This window comes from Pseudophryne corroboree, chromosome 3 (genome assembly GCF_028390025.1).
Source record: "Pseudophryne corroboree isolate aPseCor3 chromosome 3, aPseCor3.hap2, whole genome shotgun sequence".
In the NCBI taxonomy this organism is placed as follows: Eukaryota; Metazoa; Chordata; class Amphibia; order Anura; family Myobatrachidae; genus Pseudophryne; species Pseudophryne corroboree.
The window spans coordinates 471251819-471267526 of NC_086446.1; the positions used below are offsets into that span (position 1 = coordinate 471251819).

The 15708-nt window shown below is 44.8% G+C and overlaps 1 protein-coding gene across 1 annotated transcript in view; it reads left to right on the forward strand.

Moving 5' to 3' along the window:
• Positions 1-15708, forward strand: part of LOC135056050 (WD repeat-containing protein on Y chromosome-like) — a 242493-nt gene that overhangs the window by 71060 nt on the left and 155725 nt on the right. Inside the window, exons 8-11 of the mRNA XM_063960774.1 lie at positions 2483-2671; positions 3078-3269; positions 5522-5782; positions 8403-8567. Of these exons, the coding sequence (XP_063816844.1) occupies positions 2483-2671; positions 3078-3269; positions 5522-5782; positions 8403-8567 (807 nt within the window). The remainder of the gene's footprint in view (positions 1-2482; positions 2672-3077; positions 3270-5521; positions 5783-8402; positions 8568-15708) is intronic.

The window sequence follows — 15708 nt, forward strand, 5'->3', positions numbered from 1 at the left end:
CCCCCCCCCCCGCAGAGTTATATAACAAGTAGGTAATTCACTGCTAGTGAACTCATGCGTCACCCATCGAGTGTCGTCCACTCTGCCTCTCACCACTATCCCCCCACTGTAGGATCCGACAGATAAGCGTGTGGAGGGATGCCTGAAGTCTATTACTCCCTTACGGGTGTTGTACATAGACCACGATTGCGTCCTCTTGGGGCTGCAAAATAGAATGATGACTGGATCAGGCATTAGAGGAAGAGCTGCCCGAGGATATATCTGACAATGCCAGACATTCCCTGTCCCACAAATCCGCCTCTACCTTTTTCTATACCAGGAGGCGTCCCCTGAGGCGGGCGTGTTGGCTGCCAAGGTGTCGAATACGTCTGTCCTGGCTCGCCGTATTCTGTGGTTGAGGTCATGGAAAGTGGACCTGGACTCCAAAAGTCCTTGGAGGCTTTACTGGTGACATCTTATTTGGGGAAGACCTAATAAAAAAAATTGGATATGAATCGGCAGCTACTCCCAAATGCTACTCCTTCTGCACAGAAGGCAAAAGGTACCACTTTTCCCTGCTTTCAGCCTTAAGGGAAAGTGCAGTTCAGGCATACCCGAGATTGTCTCGTGCTCCCAACAACCACTAAGCCCAAGGCCTAACAATCCTGGGCTGCTCGTCAGCCTGCTTCTCAAGACAAGCCTGCTGCATGACGATACAGGCCTCCCCCTGGGGTATCCCAGGGTGGGGGGCCGACTTCTAGGATTCATCCAGATCTGGATAATGACCACTTCAGATGCATGGATGCGAGAAGTTGTCTCTCACGGGTAAGCAGTCTCTTTCAAGATACGTCCCCCTTACCAGTTCTGCATAATGGTTATACCTTCGGATCCGTTAAAGGCGCAAACTTTACAGATGGTTGCGTGTTCCCTCCTGGATATAGGAGTGGTAGTGCCTGTACCTCTGTCCCAAAGAGGGAGAGGATACTACTCGACCCTGTTTCTAGTCCCGAAACCTGATGGGTCTTTCCAGCCTATTCTCAACCTCAAATCACTGAACAAGTTTTTGAGAGTTTCCAAGTTCCATATGGAAACACTGCGCTTAATTGTACTGGCCATGGAACCCGGAGACTATATGTTATCCCTGGATATACAAGATGCTTACCTGTATATGCCCATTGCCATATCACATCAGCAATATCTGCGGTTTGCTATTGGCAATCTTCACTATCAATTCCAGGCTCTGCCATTTGGACTGGCCACGGCCCCTCGGATCTTCACCAAGGTTATGGCCGTGATGACAGCTCATCTCCGTCGCCAGGGAGTCAGGATCCTGCTGTATCTGGTCAATTTGCTGATTCTGGCAAACTCCCACGATGTCCTCCTCAGTCATCTACAACTGACGGTAAACTTCCTACAAGCCCACTGGTGGCTCATCAACTGGAAGAAGTCCTCGCTGGTCCTGCTTGGAGCATGGTGCACCTGATTTGTCTGTTGTCCTGAATGCCCAGCAAGAGTCTCCATTTGAACCTCTTAAGTCAGTGGACCTTAAATGGCTCACAGCCAGGGTCCTGTTTCTGCTGGCTATTGCCTCTGCTAGAAGGGTGTCAGACTTAGGCGCTTCGTCCTGTTGCCCACCCTTTTTGATATTTCATCGTGACCGAGCAGTTCTTTGAACTCGCCCTGGTTATTTACCTAAGGTGGTATCATCTTTTCACTTAATCAAGAGATTGTGGTTCCAGCCATCATTTCTTCTGAATTGTCTCTCAGGAGGTCAGATACCCTGTTTGTACTGTTTGGTTTCAACAAACGTGGCTGGCCTGCGAATACGCAAACCTTGGCCAGGTGGATTAGAATGGTGATTGCACAAGCTTATGCACAGGCTGGACTCCCAGCTCCTGCTGCTATTAAAGCCCATTCTACTCGGTCTGTTGCACCCTCTTGGGCGGCCTGTCGTGGTGCGTCCGCTGAACAATTGTGCAAGGCGGCTACGTGCTAGTTTCTTTGGGTTTGTATGGCATTAGCCGCTAGTCCCTTCTCCTGTCGTGAGAACGTGGTTCTATGTGACTAACATCTGCCTTCTCTTTTACTTGCTTCTGCATTGGATTGGTTAACAAAACTGAGTTCACAGTGCCTGGAGGCGGGGTTATATAGGAGACCGCGCAATGCATTCTGGGACAGTCTAAGCTTTAGCCTGTTGGTGCCTCTGGATCAAGATCCATCTCTACACACCGATGTATTCCTTGTGGAACCCAGTGTACCTCACAGAAACAGATTAAACCATGGTAAGTCTACCATAAATCTCCTTATCATAGAGCTGCAGCAATAATGATTGCTTTTTTTCCAAATGTGAAATTCCTTTAGCAATTGCCAGTTAGTGACTTTAAACTTGTCCCTGCTAGAGATAATGGTCTACTGAATCTGCTCAGAATGTTTAAATTATAATTTTGCTACTTTTGATGGTCTTTATAATCCGTGTCTGGCCTTGCTCTTCTCTTTACTTTAGGAGTTGAGACAACACAGCAAGTTTCTCAGCTATCAGTACTTTACTGATATCCACCCAGAAGCCATCAATAAAATCATGTATGTCCCAGGACAGGATCTCATCATCACATCGTCTGACAGCTCACAGACCTCTGTCGTCATCATGGACATCAACAGCAGAGGGAAAACTTATATGTGGAAGATCAGCAAGGTCTAGTGTGCTCACATAAAGGGAGATATATCAAACCTTGATGAGAGATAAAGTGGCAAAGTTGCCCAAATCAACCTATGCACTTCTGTTATTTCATAGACTGTGCTAGATAAATGACAGTTGATTGGCTATTTTGAGCATTTTCTCCACTTTATCTCTCATCAAGGCTTGCTGCATATCTCCATGAGACCCTGTGGCATATGTACGAAGCCTTGGAGAAAGATAAAGTACCAGCCAGTCGGCTCCTGTCATTTTTCAAACACAGCCTGTACAATTGGTCGATACTTTATCTCTCTCCAAGGCTTAGTACATCACCCCCTCTGTTCTACTTGTGTTCTCCCTGATTATGTTTGCTGAATAAATGTTCCAGTTACTCATGTAATAAGCAAGGTCTCTTCTCTTGTAGGGTGTGCAATGTTTTGACTACTGCAAGTCCCTGAACTTGCTTGTTACAGGTGGACTAGATCATAAAGTGAGACTGTGGAATCAATATGTCCCGAGTCGGCCCATTGCCTTGCTCCAGGAGCACACCATGGCTATTCTGGATGTGGCTATATATGAGCCGCTGAAACAGATATTCAGTTACTCCAAGGACTCGGTGAGTAAATAGACAATGCTGGTGGGAGTACTGCCATCCCTGCTGGAAGGCTATAGCATGTATAGATACACAATTTCAACGTAAAAAAATATTTTTTACTTCTTTTCCAGATCATTTTATTATAAATGAGTGACTCATTTATGAGTGTGTAGTGCAAACTAGATATTATTAGAGATGTAAGAAAAAAGAATCTCATTAAGCATTTGGCTGTGAAATATATCATATTTCACTGATGTATTTTGTCCTGAAGTGTTCACTAGGGATGGCCATCAACCATCGTATGTAGACTACTTTTGCCATCGATGGGGAAGAACCAGATATTTTACCTCCATCGATGGCACAGCATAACTGAATTATTTTTTTTCTCAAGGTAGGAGGTCACGGAGCATAGCTCCACCTCTGGTACCCACAAAGCCACGCCCCCCAGGTTCTGATTGGCCAGTCAGTCAAAGAAAAGGGATGATCATCGGTTGGTGAAACCATTGATGGTCATCCATTTCATAGTAGGCTGTCATAAATGGCCACTTACAATATCGCCATCGATGGCCACCATCGAGGGTGACCACATCAATGGCCATCCCTAGTGTTCACAACCACACCACACAGAACAATAAATTGACCACTGACCCCCCTAGCTCTTTTCATTCAGCAAAATACTAATTTATACATGCAGTGCAGAATGGCAGTCCACACAATGACCAAGCAATAGCTCAATTCAGAGATTGTATTGATAGAGCTTTATATCTCATAAATGGCCTGCTCCACTGTAAAACTTAATTCACTTTGAAATTTTACAGCAGTTTTGTTCAATTCTAGTACTAATTGTACTATAAAACATGATCTAATCTAATTTACAGTGTGGTATTATATTTTACTGTAGTTAATCAAATAATGGGGCAGATGTATTAAGCCTGGAGAAGGGATAAAGAAATGATAAAGTAGTTATAAATGCAAGGTGATAACGCACCAGCCAATCACCTCCTAACTGTCATTTTTCAAATCCGTAGCGATTGGCTCCAGGCTTAATACATCTGACCCATAGTGACTTTAAAATGAAAAACTAATATGAGCCTGATTCTGAGTCGCACTCAATGCCGATAATTGCGCAAATGGGCAATGTTTTAAAACTACGCATTCATCTAATAGGAAGATGTACTAAGCAGTGAGAAGCGAGCCATTGGAGAAGTTGCTCATGGCAAACAATGAAGTAGCATTTATAATTTGCATACAATAAAATCATACAGAGCAGCTGGGCAACGTCTCCACTGGCTCACTTCTGCGTCCTTTTCACTGCTTAGTACATCTACCCCATAGTCTCTAAAAAGCCACATAGTGCATTTGTCCCATGGTGTGTAGGCACAGAGACGCAGTTGCCATTGAGACACACTCAGAAATGTATTGGGTGTTCCTGGGCAGTGACCGAGAGCTGGCTATGTAGACGCACGGAGATGTAGTGTAATTTGGGTGTGCTGGTGCAGAAGTGGTGGCGAACTTAGATGCTTAATCACTTGCATGGAAGGCCATACTCTGACTGTGAATCTAAACCTAGCATAGGATAGGTGCAGGTTTCAATGGGGCATCTGATGGCACCATTTCTAGACTCACCAAGAGGGATTGTTGCGCCTAAAGAAGACCTCAGTCCTTGTACATTCAGACGCACACTTGCACTCAGGGGGAAGGGATGATGCTAACATTAGCATAAAGCTGGAGATGCAACAGTGTGTAACTGATGTGTGGTGATAGCTATTACAAAAAGTAACTGTCCACCCGATCACTAACACTGCTACCGAAGCACTAGTGCTACTTACCCTTGCTGATCTGGCACACTATGCATGGGTAGTGTGAGTTCAAGCATGCTTATGGCCGCAGGGCACAAATTGCGGATGCAGCGAAGGGACACAACAGATCCATTTTTACAACCACACTTCTTTCCATAGCAAGGAACGGAGATTCGAGAACCAATCTGAACATCATTTTGGTTTCTCCAGGCAAACTCTGAAACAATTTTTTCAGGGTTTGCTGGTCAGCCCCACCTGGCCCCCTAATAATAACTGGGTGGAGAGTAGCGTTTCCACATGTGTAACGGGCCCATAAAGGATCATAAGTAAGCCACCTTGATCCTCAGAAGATCGCAAGCATGATTCAGGTAGATCATAAGCATTATTCATATAGGTAATAGTCTGTTATGTATAAGTGATAGTAGATCCCCACTAATCTCTGCAGAGGAGTCATTGTATGCTTCCCTCCTCCAGGTTTTGAAGGTGTGGGACATCTCCTCACACAGATGCCTGCAGACCTTGGTGCTGAAGTTCCCCTGTCTACATCCAGGAAGAACACAAGAACAGGGAAGTTTCCCATTCCTACTTGTGCAGATGCCACCCCATCGTCTGCTTGTATCTTTTTCTGACTACATTGGAATGCTGTGCTTTGCTCATACTGACACCAATGAGGAGACCCTGACTACACACGAGGCACCACTCTCTGGGGTCCTCTACAACAGTTTCTTTCATCAGGTTAGTGTTTAGCTGCCTGATTATGGGTCCAATAAAGGTCCATGTTTTCCCATCACATCAACTGTATTGCAGGTGATCAGTCCTCTACAGTCCTCTTACACAACAATAGCTGAATATTAATATTAACAGCTGATCATTAAACTTTCTTTCAGCTAATGTCAGCCTATATTTCTGCATCAGGTTAATAAACTGAAAAATAAATCTACACTAAAGACACCTCGGAGAGATATTGGGGGTCATTCCGAGTTGTTCGCTAGCTGCTTTCGTTCGCTGTGCAGCGATCAGGCTAAAAATCGGCACTTCTGCGCATGCGTATGCCGTGCAATGCGCACGCGCGTCGTACTATTACAATGAACGATGTAGTTTCACACAAGGTCTAGCGAAGCTTTTCAGTCACACTGCTGGCCGCAGAGTGATTGACAGGAAGAGGGCGTTTCTGAGTATCAACTGACCGTTTTCAGGGAGTGTTCGAAATAACGCAGGCGTGCCAGGAAAAACGCAGGCATGGCTGGGCGAACGCAGGGCGCGTTCATGACGTCAAAACAGGAACTGAACAGACTGAAGTGATCGCAAGCGCTGAGTAGGTCTGAAGTTACTCTGAAACTGCACAAAATAATTTTGTAGCCGCTCTGAGATTCTTTCGTTCGCACTTCTGCTAAGCTAAGATACACTCCCAGTAGGAGGCGGCATAACGTTTGCACGGCTGCAAAAACCTGCTAGCGAGCGATCAACTCGGAATGACCACCATTGGTGGGGAAATGGGTCAGCTTTATTTACTGAAAGGATGGAAAGGTGTGGTGGTGAAGAAAGGATGTCCCTAAACACAGTATCAACATCTTGCCCAAATAATCCAACAAAAGGTGTAGATGCCAAACACCTGCTAGCCCATCAATAACAGCTTAAGGCTTTATCACCAGCCGCTCACAAACAACTAAAGGTGAGGAAATCAATTGTTATCACCCTCAATCTCCCAAGTAAAGTGATGGGAGATCGCACGGGGAGATATTCAATGAATGTCCCCTATCGCACTGATCGCGCCCATTAGTGATGGGTTTAGCGTAAACTAATGGGCGCAACTGGGAAAAGTGCCGTTTGGGTGCCCAAACAGGTCACTTTTCACACATTTCAGCTTGCCACCTCTGGCGGGTATGAGTTGAAATGTAGACAATTGAATAGTGGCTGCCGGCCAGAGATACATTTGAATCTTGCCCAAGGAATCATCCTAAAGCTGTGTATTGGCAGGGAGAGCACCTCAAGACCTACAGCAAATTACGCAGTGGGGGATGGGGCCATGATGACATGATCATTTAGGTCTCTCCTGTGCGTCAGGGTGAACTTCCCAAAATTCAAGCATCTCTTGGGAATTCCATGACTGTAGACAAATATGGAGTACTGAAAATACAGCTAGAAGGTGCCATTTCCCACACTGGCAAAATAGCCTTATACTGTAGAAGATACAAACTGAAAATGTGCAGATAGATATAGAGATGAGAGGGCAGTATGTGTCCTTGCCAAAACCCACAGTCTAACAATAAAACTGTCCGGTAAGTGTGTGCTACATTCAAAACCAGGCGCAATTTCCCAGCATGCAGAAAAGAAATATATGCACTGTTTAGCTCAATTTGATCCTAACTGTAAATTAGGCCCTTTAGGTGTAATTAAGGATGAAATGTCCAATATAATACTACAGTGTGTCCCATACTGCTGTAATCCCAGGGGTTAATTTCAGCAATGAGGCCGACACTCATCAGAAACACTCTATTTCTGATTTTCTGCACATTCTCCTTCTTTGTGCAAGTCAGCATTACAGACAGAAAAATAAAAACATGTCCCTAGCACGCTACACCGATTCCCGAACTTCTCAGCGCTTTCCTACAGATTCACTGTTAATAAAACCCATCAACTGACATCTCACAACCTCATAAAGCCTGGGCAATTTAACAGCAATTTTGACATGGGAATTTGCATCTCATTGCCAGGAAGCTGGGAGAAAAGTGCAATTCATTGCGGCTGATTGAGCAGCCGAGTAACAAGAATTAATTATTCAGCTCTCTCAGCCAGAAAGAGAGTTATCTCTGCATTGTATGATCAACGATTGTTTAACCTTTGATTGCTAGTCAGTCCATTAACTCCCAGAATCCCAGAGTGCTTTATATGGAGCAGCTGGTACTACACACGCTAAGGAGGAGGTGCTATAGGCAGCTGCCAAAGATGTCAGGCGAATTGGGGCACAGATTTAGCACTCCTCAATCTATTCTCTATGCTCATTTTTCTTTTTTATTGCTCAGGGGTGCACATGTATTAATGAAAGTAACAATCTCAACCTACAAATCCATTGATCATAACTAATGCTATTAAATAAACAAGTGTAATGTACAGTACAACGTGCAGATTTATTGGACTATTTAGTGTAGGATTATATGTGTATTTGTTCTGACAATTATGCGTTATGCATGTAGTACGTGTTTGTTTTATTTAAAATCCAGTATGCAATATATAATATTGCTAGCCAAGAAAGAAGCTTTACTTAAGCTATTTCATAGTACTGTAATTGAAGAATTACAATTGATATACAGGTAAAGAGATTTTAACCCTATGCTGCATGTACAATTTGTGTCAGGTGGTGACAGGGAGTGAGGATTCCAGCGTTGCTGTCTGGGATGTGGAGACTGGTAACAAATCCCTCCTGCTGAATAATGTGCATGGACAGGAGGAAATCACCTGCATGACATTTGACAACTCTCAGAGGAAGCTGATTACAGGTGCCAGGAATGGCACAATTAAGGTATAACATACATGTTAGGAGCAGCACTCACTACATGTTCCTACTCCCATCCACAGGACCTAATTCAGAGGATTCGCGGCTGCGGATTTATGTAAATGCTAGTTTCAGCCTTGCGTACGATTGAATTTGCAAGCCCTGGGATTCCTGCTTTCAATGGCTATGGATGGTGTTAATCCACCGGCGGATGTGAATACTCCACCATCGGCGAATCATCACTCTCACCATCGACACTTGCATCAGCCCATGGCAAATGCATTGTCTTCTTCTCAACTCCATGTAAACATGGCCTCTGTGGCTGAGATATTGCATCTGCTTAGTCTTCACTGTCCTTAATGCCAGATCCCATACACAACAGCATATGGCGTAGCGCAGTGAGGGAAACACATGCACTCTAGGGGGCTTTAGAACTTTTCACACATGTGTATACCAAATAATCCAACAACTGCGCAAACATCAACACTCTGTCCACCTCTGAATTAGGCCCTTTGTTTTCAGGCTGCATACACTCTATGGAATGTTCTTCGTATAGCACGATTTACCCCAGCACCCTAACCTTCAAGGATTTACTAAAACCCTTTTGTCTTGTGTCAAAGTCAGAAAAATATCCCTATACACGCTGCCATATTTGCACCTCATGCTGGTCCGTGCTGCGCATGCGTGCGCTTTCCCGTGATAGCGCATACCCGCTGATGCGTGCACCCGCTCGCATCGGTATGCGTATTTACGGTAAGGAGTATGTAGTCGTAGCGTGCGACCCAATCGTTACATATTTTCACAATTAATGTAGTTTGTAGATCATGGTCCCTTTGATAGTTTCTGAAAGTTTAGTTAATATAGAATGTCCCTGAGCTGAGGAATCCCTCTTTGTATTGTGGGAAGGGTCTAACAAGAGTCATGCAGCAGTGTTTGGTACCCATCGGAAGAGTATTTAATTAGCAATATTCCGGTGTTGGTTTAGAGCGTATTAATCGCTCGTGCGAATAGTTATGGACATAAGAAGTTTATGTCCATTTCTATTATTTACTCATACTCAGGTATGCGGCGGGAAACCTAGTTTCCCACCCACCTGAGCTGTTTGAAATCGTCACAGCCCACCTGTATGAATCAACCTATGACCTTTTGTTATGATACAGGGCCGAATTCCGACGTCCAATGGACAATGGGATTGTAGGGACTATGAGATTGCATTGTGTGTGGGGCATAAATAGGCAGGCCGACCACATCCAGCTCTCACTCTTCAACGGTTCTCATTGCTGAAAATCGGGTGCTGGATGTCCAGGCGCATGCGATCGTTTACCTTTGTGCGTAAGTTTTCTCTCCGTAATCATTGTCTTACTGTGAGCCAATTTCTCTCATCTCTCTCCATTTCTCTCTCTCTCTCTCCTTTTCTCTTTTCTCTCACATCTCCCCTAGACTTGAATTGAATTGTATTAGATAGTATTGTATTTTGGTTAGGAAGTCTCTGTTATATTGTAGTGTATCGTTTGTACTGTTATCCCCTTTTACAAGTATATTAGAGATAATACAGTTAATGGGCTTTGGACCCTAAACCAGTATCTGTGTATTTCCTATAGTGTTAAGTGTTCACTTGAGCGTCGGTGACGCTCAAGCAGCTTTGTAGTTAGTCAGGTTACACAAGGTTGCACTTACACCCTGTATTCACATTAAGGTATTCTGTGTATTTCATTGGTATAAGGTTTAGACATAAAGGTATAGCGTTGTGAGCGTCTGCGCCGCTGGTGATCTCCTCGTGGTCTCGAGCGTCCGCTACGCCATAGCGAATCATTACTCTAGTCATAGCCCTTAACGTGCTGTCCTGTGATCGCTGGGCCGTGAGTGAACGTGACGCTTGAGCGTCTCGCCTACGGCGGAGCGATCGTTACGCAACCAGCGTACCCGTACGGTACTTCTTAAGTAAACAGCGTACAGTGTTCTTAGACTTCATAAAGGGTTGTTTATACGACAAAGGAATTTAGCATTGTCAATTGGGGACTCGTCCTATCCTTCTCATATCTGCACTAGGTAGATCAGCAGACATTATCCCCCCAGCAAAGGGTGGGAGGTTGTCTCGCAGTGCTGACGGGATAAGCGTCTGCTTCGCTTAGATAAAGAGTGCTGAAGGAATCCGGGAACCGGAAGTAAGAACAAAACGCTTGTGTCTTTTAAAACTGTTTTATTTCTCTTCTGTCTTGCGTATACACGCATGCATACATATATATCTGCATTTCTTTTTCAATTTCGTATATCACTATTCCTGTTTGCCAATTTTTATAGTTGATAGAAAGTGCTAAAAGAGATTTGCTGTTATTTCATAGTAGAGGTAATAGTTAAAATATAGACCAACACACGGCTTGTCTGGGAGACAAGGCAGTCAGTGTGGTGTGCGGTAGATGATCAGGGATCATCTACATTGATAAAAGTAGAAATTGTGTTACGGTGGATCTTTGTTTTGCGTACACGTGTCCCTAACAAAAGACTTGCGTACGCAATCCAAAGGCAGACGCACGCAGCGTACGTTACGCAACGTAGCGTCCGGTTACGCCCACGTAGCTCAAGTCACGAAAAGTTGAATTAGCGCAAAGGCGATAAATAACGCGACGCGGTAAATAACGCAAATCTATTTTTGGAAAAATCTGAAATTTAGTTTAACAGATCCTGCTCCAAATTGGTAACACTGCTGGGCTGAAGAAAAATTTCTGCGCAGAAATAGATATAGAAACAAAGTGTACATGTGTTGAGTGAGTGTGTTTTTATCACATAAGTTTATATAACTTAGAGGTTGAACCAAAAGGAAAGTCGGGTACTCGTCAAGGGACACACGTGTAAGTGACATATACGGTGGCTAGGGAGGCATCCCTGGTTAAATAATATTTGAGCATTAGAGTATAGCGGACCATAAGGTAACAGACCAGGAGGTCATAAGGTAACAGACCAGGAGGTCATTAACAGACGGTAACAGACCAGGAGGTCATAAGGTAACAGGTAAAATAGACAAAGAGGTCCGCTATAAAGGTACAAGAGGCACAACGCCTGGGGTGTTGGTGCAGAACCCATATAGGCCATACAAGCTCTTGCTGAAGGAATCGCGGCCGGAAACATCGATTCCACTGATCTTTCAGTACATGACAAGTAGTGCTTATGTACTGAACGATTGTACCGCACGTAATTGTGTGCAGTAGTTAGTAATCTGACCTAATACCATTAGAGTAAAGTGGTCACAAACGCTATTTGTACATTCTGACGTGATTTGTGTAATTTTTTATTTTTGGAAGGGAAGTTCGCTGGTCACTCAGGAACTATCTAACAACCCCACCTTTACTGGAAAGAGTAAGTGTCCTGCGGGTAACCCTCATATGTTCCAGTAAACAGAAGGTTCCAGAGGGGCCCTGTATCGAGTACGCCAGCACCATATCGGTGTGATCAGGTCGTATTGGTCGAGGTGGGCGAGTGAGTGGGGTACTCGGTAAACCGCCACCGCCGGCCTATTTTTGGACAATTTGGTTTGCTGTAAGGGTTCGCTGAAGACCGTGATATAAAGATCACAGGAGTAGTAAGCAACACCTGCAGATTATGGGGGCCAATTGTTCAGGTAGGGGGCGATCAACCTTGGTTCGGGTTGATTCAGAGAACCGACCCGTCGGGTCGGCAAGGTACATCATGTGTGAAAAATACGGAAGTCACACAGAATCTTTATGTGATGAATGGGAGAGAATGACTGTACAAGACAGGGACAAATTCCCAAGAATAGGTAGCTTCAGTCCAGAAGTGTTACAAAATTTAAGGAGAAGGATATGTCTCCTAAAATCAACAAAGAGACGAATTCAGCATCATGATTATTTACAGTTATGGCACCAGGAAGGTGAGATACAGAGAGGTTTGGCTCTGGCGGCAGGATCTGGGGCAGTCAGGAAGCTGATAGCCACAGCCCCTCCTCCACCATACATTGCAGGAGAGAAGTTGATTGCGGAGAGAAACGCACTGGGTTGTAAAACACAAACTCTTAGTAACCCTGTAAATGTTAATGATGTTAACCAAGTAACTCATGCAATTATTAACCCGTGCAAGTTGTACCCTATTTTGAACTTTCCTCAGGAGTGTGATCAAGAAGACGATTCAGCAACAATTTCAGCTCTCTCTCTTGCGGCCACCATAGCAGAGACCACAGTAGGCACAGCGACACCCACGAGATTAGCGAAAGCCCCTAGCGGAGGGATAGGTGAGGTCGTGTCAACGGGTAAGTACGGCACCATGCACTACACTGAAACAATTGTACCACAACAAGCTGTAGAATCTACACAGGAAGAGGCTGTTAGAATTGCTCCTGTAAGGGTAATAGCAGTTCCCAATGGAAAAACAGATGTGTCTGGAGCCACTCCCATAAGGAACATTGCCATGTACACTCCATTTTCCCGAATGGAATTAAGAACAATAGTGTCCGAATTTCCTGACCCCAGGAAGGACTTAGTTGCTAGCCAAAAATACATCAGGGATCTAGGCAACACTGTAGAACCCAACAACAAGGATTGGCAGATACTGCTAAGAGCTTGTTTACCTTCCAATGTCGACGCAACTCAATTTTTAGCTGACTGTGCATTGGATAAAGATGTACCGCTTACAGACGTGTACAACGAGGATAATGTAAAAAGGATAAATTTACAGCTAAAGGAGTATTTCCCAGCCGTTGTTAAATGGAACAAGATATTCTCCATTAGACAAAAAGAGTCCGAGACGGCATCAGAATATTTTCACCGGGCACTATTAGAAATGGCAAAGTACACTGGAATAGAAGACATTAAGACCAACCCAAACCATCAAGACGTAGCAGTATCTGTACTGATGGATGGTTTAAAGGAAACATTAAAGACTAGGGTACAGACCACGCAACCATGTTGGCGAGGTCTGTCGGTGTCCACTTTGAGAGAGGCTGCTATTGATCACGACAGAAACATCACTAGGCACAGGGAGTCGCAAAGTGATAAGTTGATGTCAGTAAGTATACAGGCGCTGACCACAAGGCAGCCTGCGTATGTACCACCGAATCCTGTGGGTAAGGCAAGTGTAATAACATGTTTTTCTTGTAACAGACCGGGACACTATGCACGAGAATGTAGAACAAAGAGTGTACAAAGATCTTTTCAACCCCGTAGACAACGACACGACACACGACATTGGGAGCAGGGTCCACAGAGGCGGAGTTTCGAGCCACATACAGGGGAAACAAAAAGATATCCCCCGAACAGAGATTGGCATGCCTCTGGTAGTTCCCAGCTAACCCCCTCACAAGTAGTCGCTGCCAGCGGGATTCAGGGAGGTCAGCATACCCACTAGGGGTGTGGCCATACCTGTAATCTGCAGCCAGTTAAGTTGATTGCCAGTCTTGGAAGTGAACCAGAGATTGCAATCAATGTAGCTGGTAAAACTTTAAACTTTCTTGTAGACACAGGGGCGGCCAAGTCAGTGATAAATTCGACAGTGGGCATGAGAACCACTGGTAGGACAATTCCAGCCATGGGAGTAACAGGAGTAGTCCAGCACTACCCTGTTAGCAAACCAGCCGAGATTACAATAGGGCCTTTGCATACCAAGCATTCCTTTTTGCTGGCTGCATCGGCACCAACTAATCTCCTGGGTAGAGACTTACTATGTAAAATGGGTTGCGTCATTTATTGTACTCCTGAAGGTGTATTCTTGGACATTCCTGAGAATCACGCTCAGGAGGTACGAGACATGTTAGACTCCCCATCAAAATTAATGTCACATTCCATTATGACAAATAGGAATCCATCCCAAGTAGAAGAGATGACATCTCAGATACCAGAGTCACTTTGGACAAAAGATGGACAGGACACTGGATTAATGGCAAACATAGCTCCAGTAGTTGTACAAGTAAAAGATGGTAGGATAGCTCCAAAATTCCCACAGTATCCTCTGAAGCCAGAGGTGGAGTTAGGAGTTTTCCCAGTAATAGAACGCTTGCTGCAACAGGGCATTCTAGTAAGAACGTCCAGCACAGCCAATAGTCCCATCTTCCCTGTTAAAAAGAATGGGGGGAGGGGTTACAGGCTAGTGCAGGATCTAAGGGGGATTAACAAAATAGTTGAGAGTCAGTTCCCCGTAGTGCCTAATCCAGCTGTCATCCTAATGCAAATTCCTCCCACTGCCAAATTTTTCACTGTTATTGACCTCTGCTCCGCATTCTTTTCGGTACCTCTGCACCCTGACAGCCAATATTTGTTTGCTTTTACATACAGAGGAGTCCAATACACGTGGACTCGGTTACCCCAAGGTTTCATAGATAGTCCAAGTATATTTTCTCAGGCTTTGCATGATTGTTTACAGTCTTTCCAACCGGAGAGTGGATCAGTATTGATACAGTACGTGGACGATTTACTGCTGTGTTCAGATTCACTGGAAGCCTCTCTGAAGGATACGAAACAGCTCCTGTTTCATCTTTCAGACACAGGTCACAAGGTTTCCAAAGACAAGTTACAATTATGCCAGACTAAGGTAAAATATTTGGGACACTGTCTAACACAAGGACTGAGACACCTGACCGCTGATAGAATCCAAGCCATTAGAGACATGACACTGCCACAAACCCAGCAACATATCAGGACGTTTTTAGGAATGTGTGGGTATTGCCGTAATTGGATCCCAGGGTTTTCCATATTGGCGCTACCTTTGCAGGAAATGGTCTCTTCAAACAAACCTGATCGGATTTCGCATACAGACGAATCCGAAGCAGCATTTGAGAGACTTAAGCAATGCCTAACGCAGGCACCAGCACTAGGTATGCCAGACTATGGGAAACCCTTTGAACTATACGGAACAGAAAGTGCTGGGTGCGCAGCAGGTGTACTAACCCAAAAACACGGTGACGCCAGCATGCCAGTCGCATACTACAGCGCCCAGCTAGACACGGTAGCGCGATCCCTCCCCACATGCTTGCGTAGCGTTGCGGCGATAGCATTGCTAGTGACAAAAAGCGAAGATGTCGTGCTAGGCCACAACCTCACAATCCATACACCACATGCGGTATCTGCCTTATTGAATTCTGCCCAAACCAGACACGTCTCATCAGCAAGGTTTACAAGATGGGAATTGGCATTAATGGCCCCAGTAAACATCACCATAAGGAGAT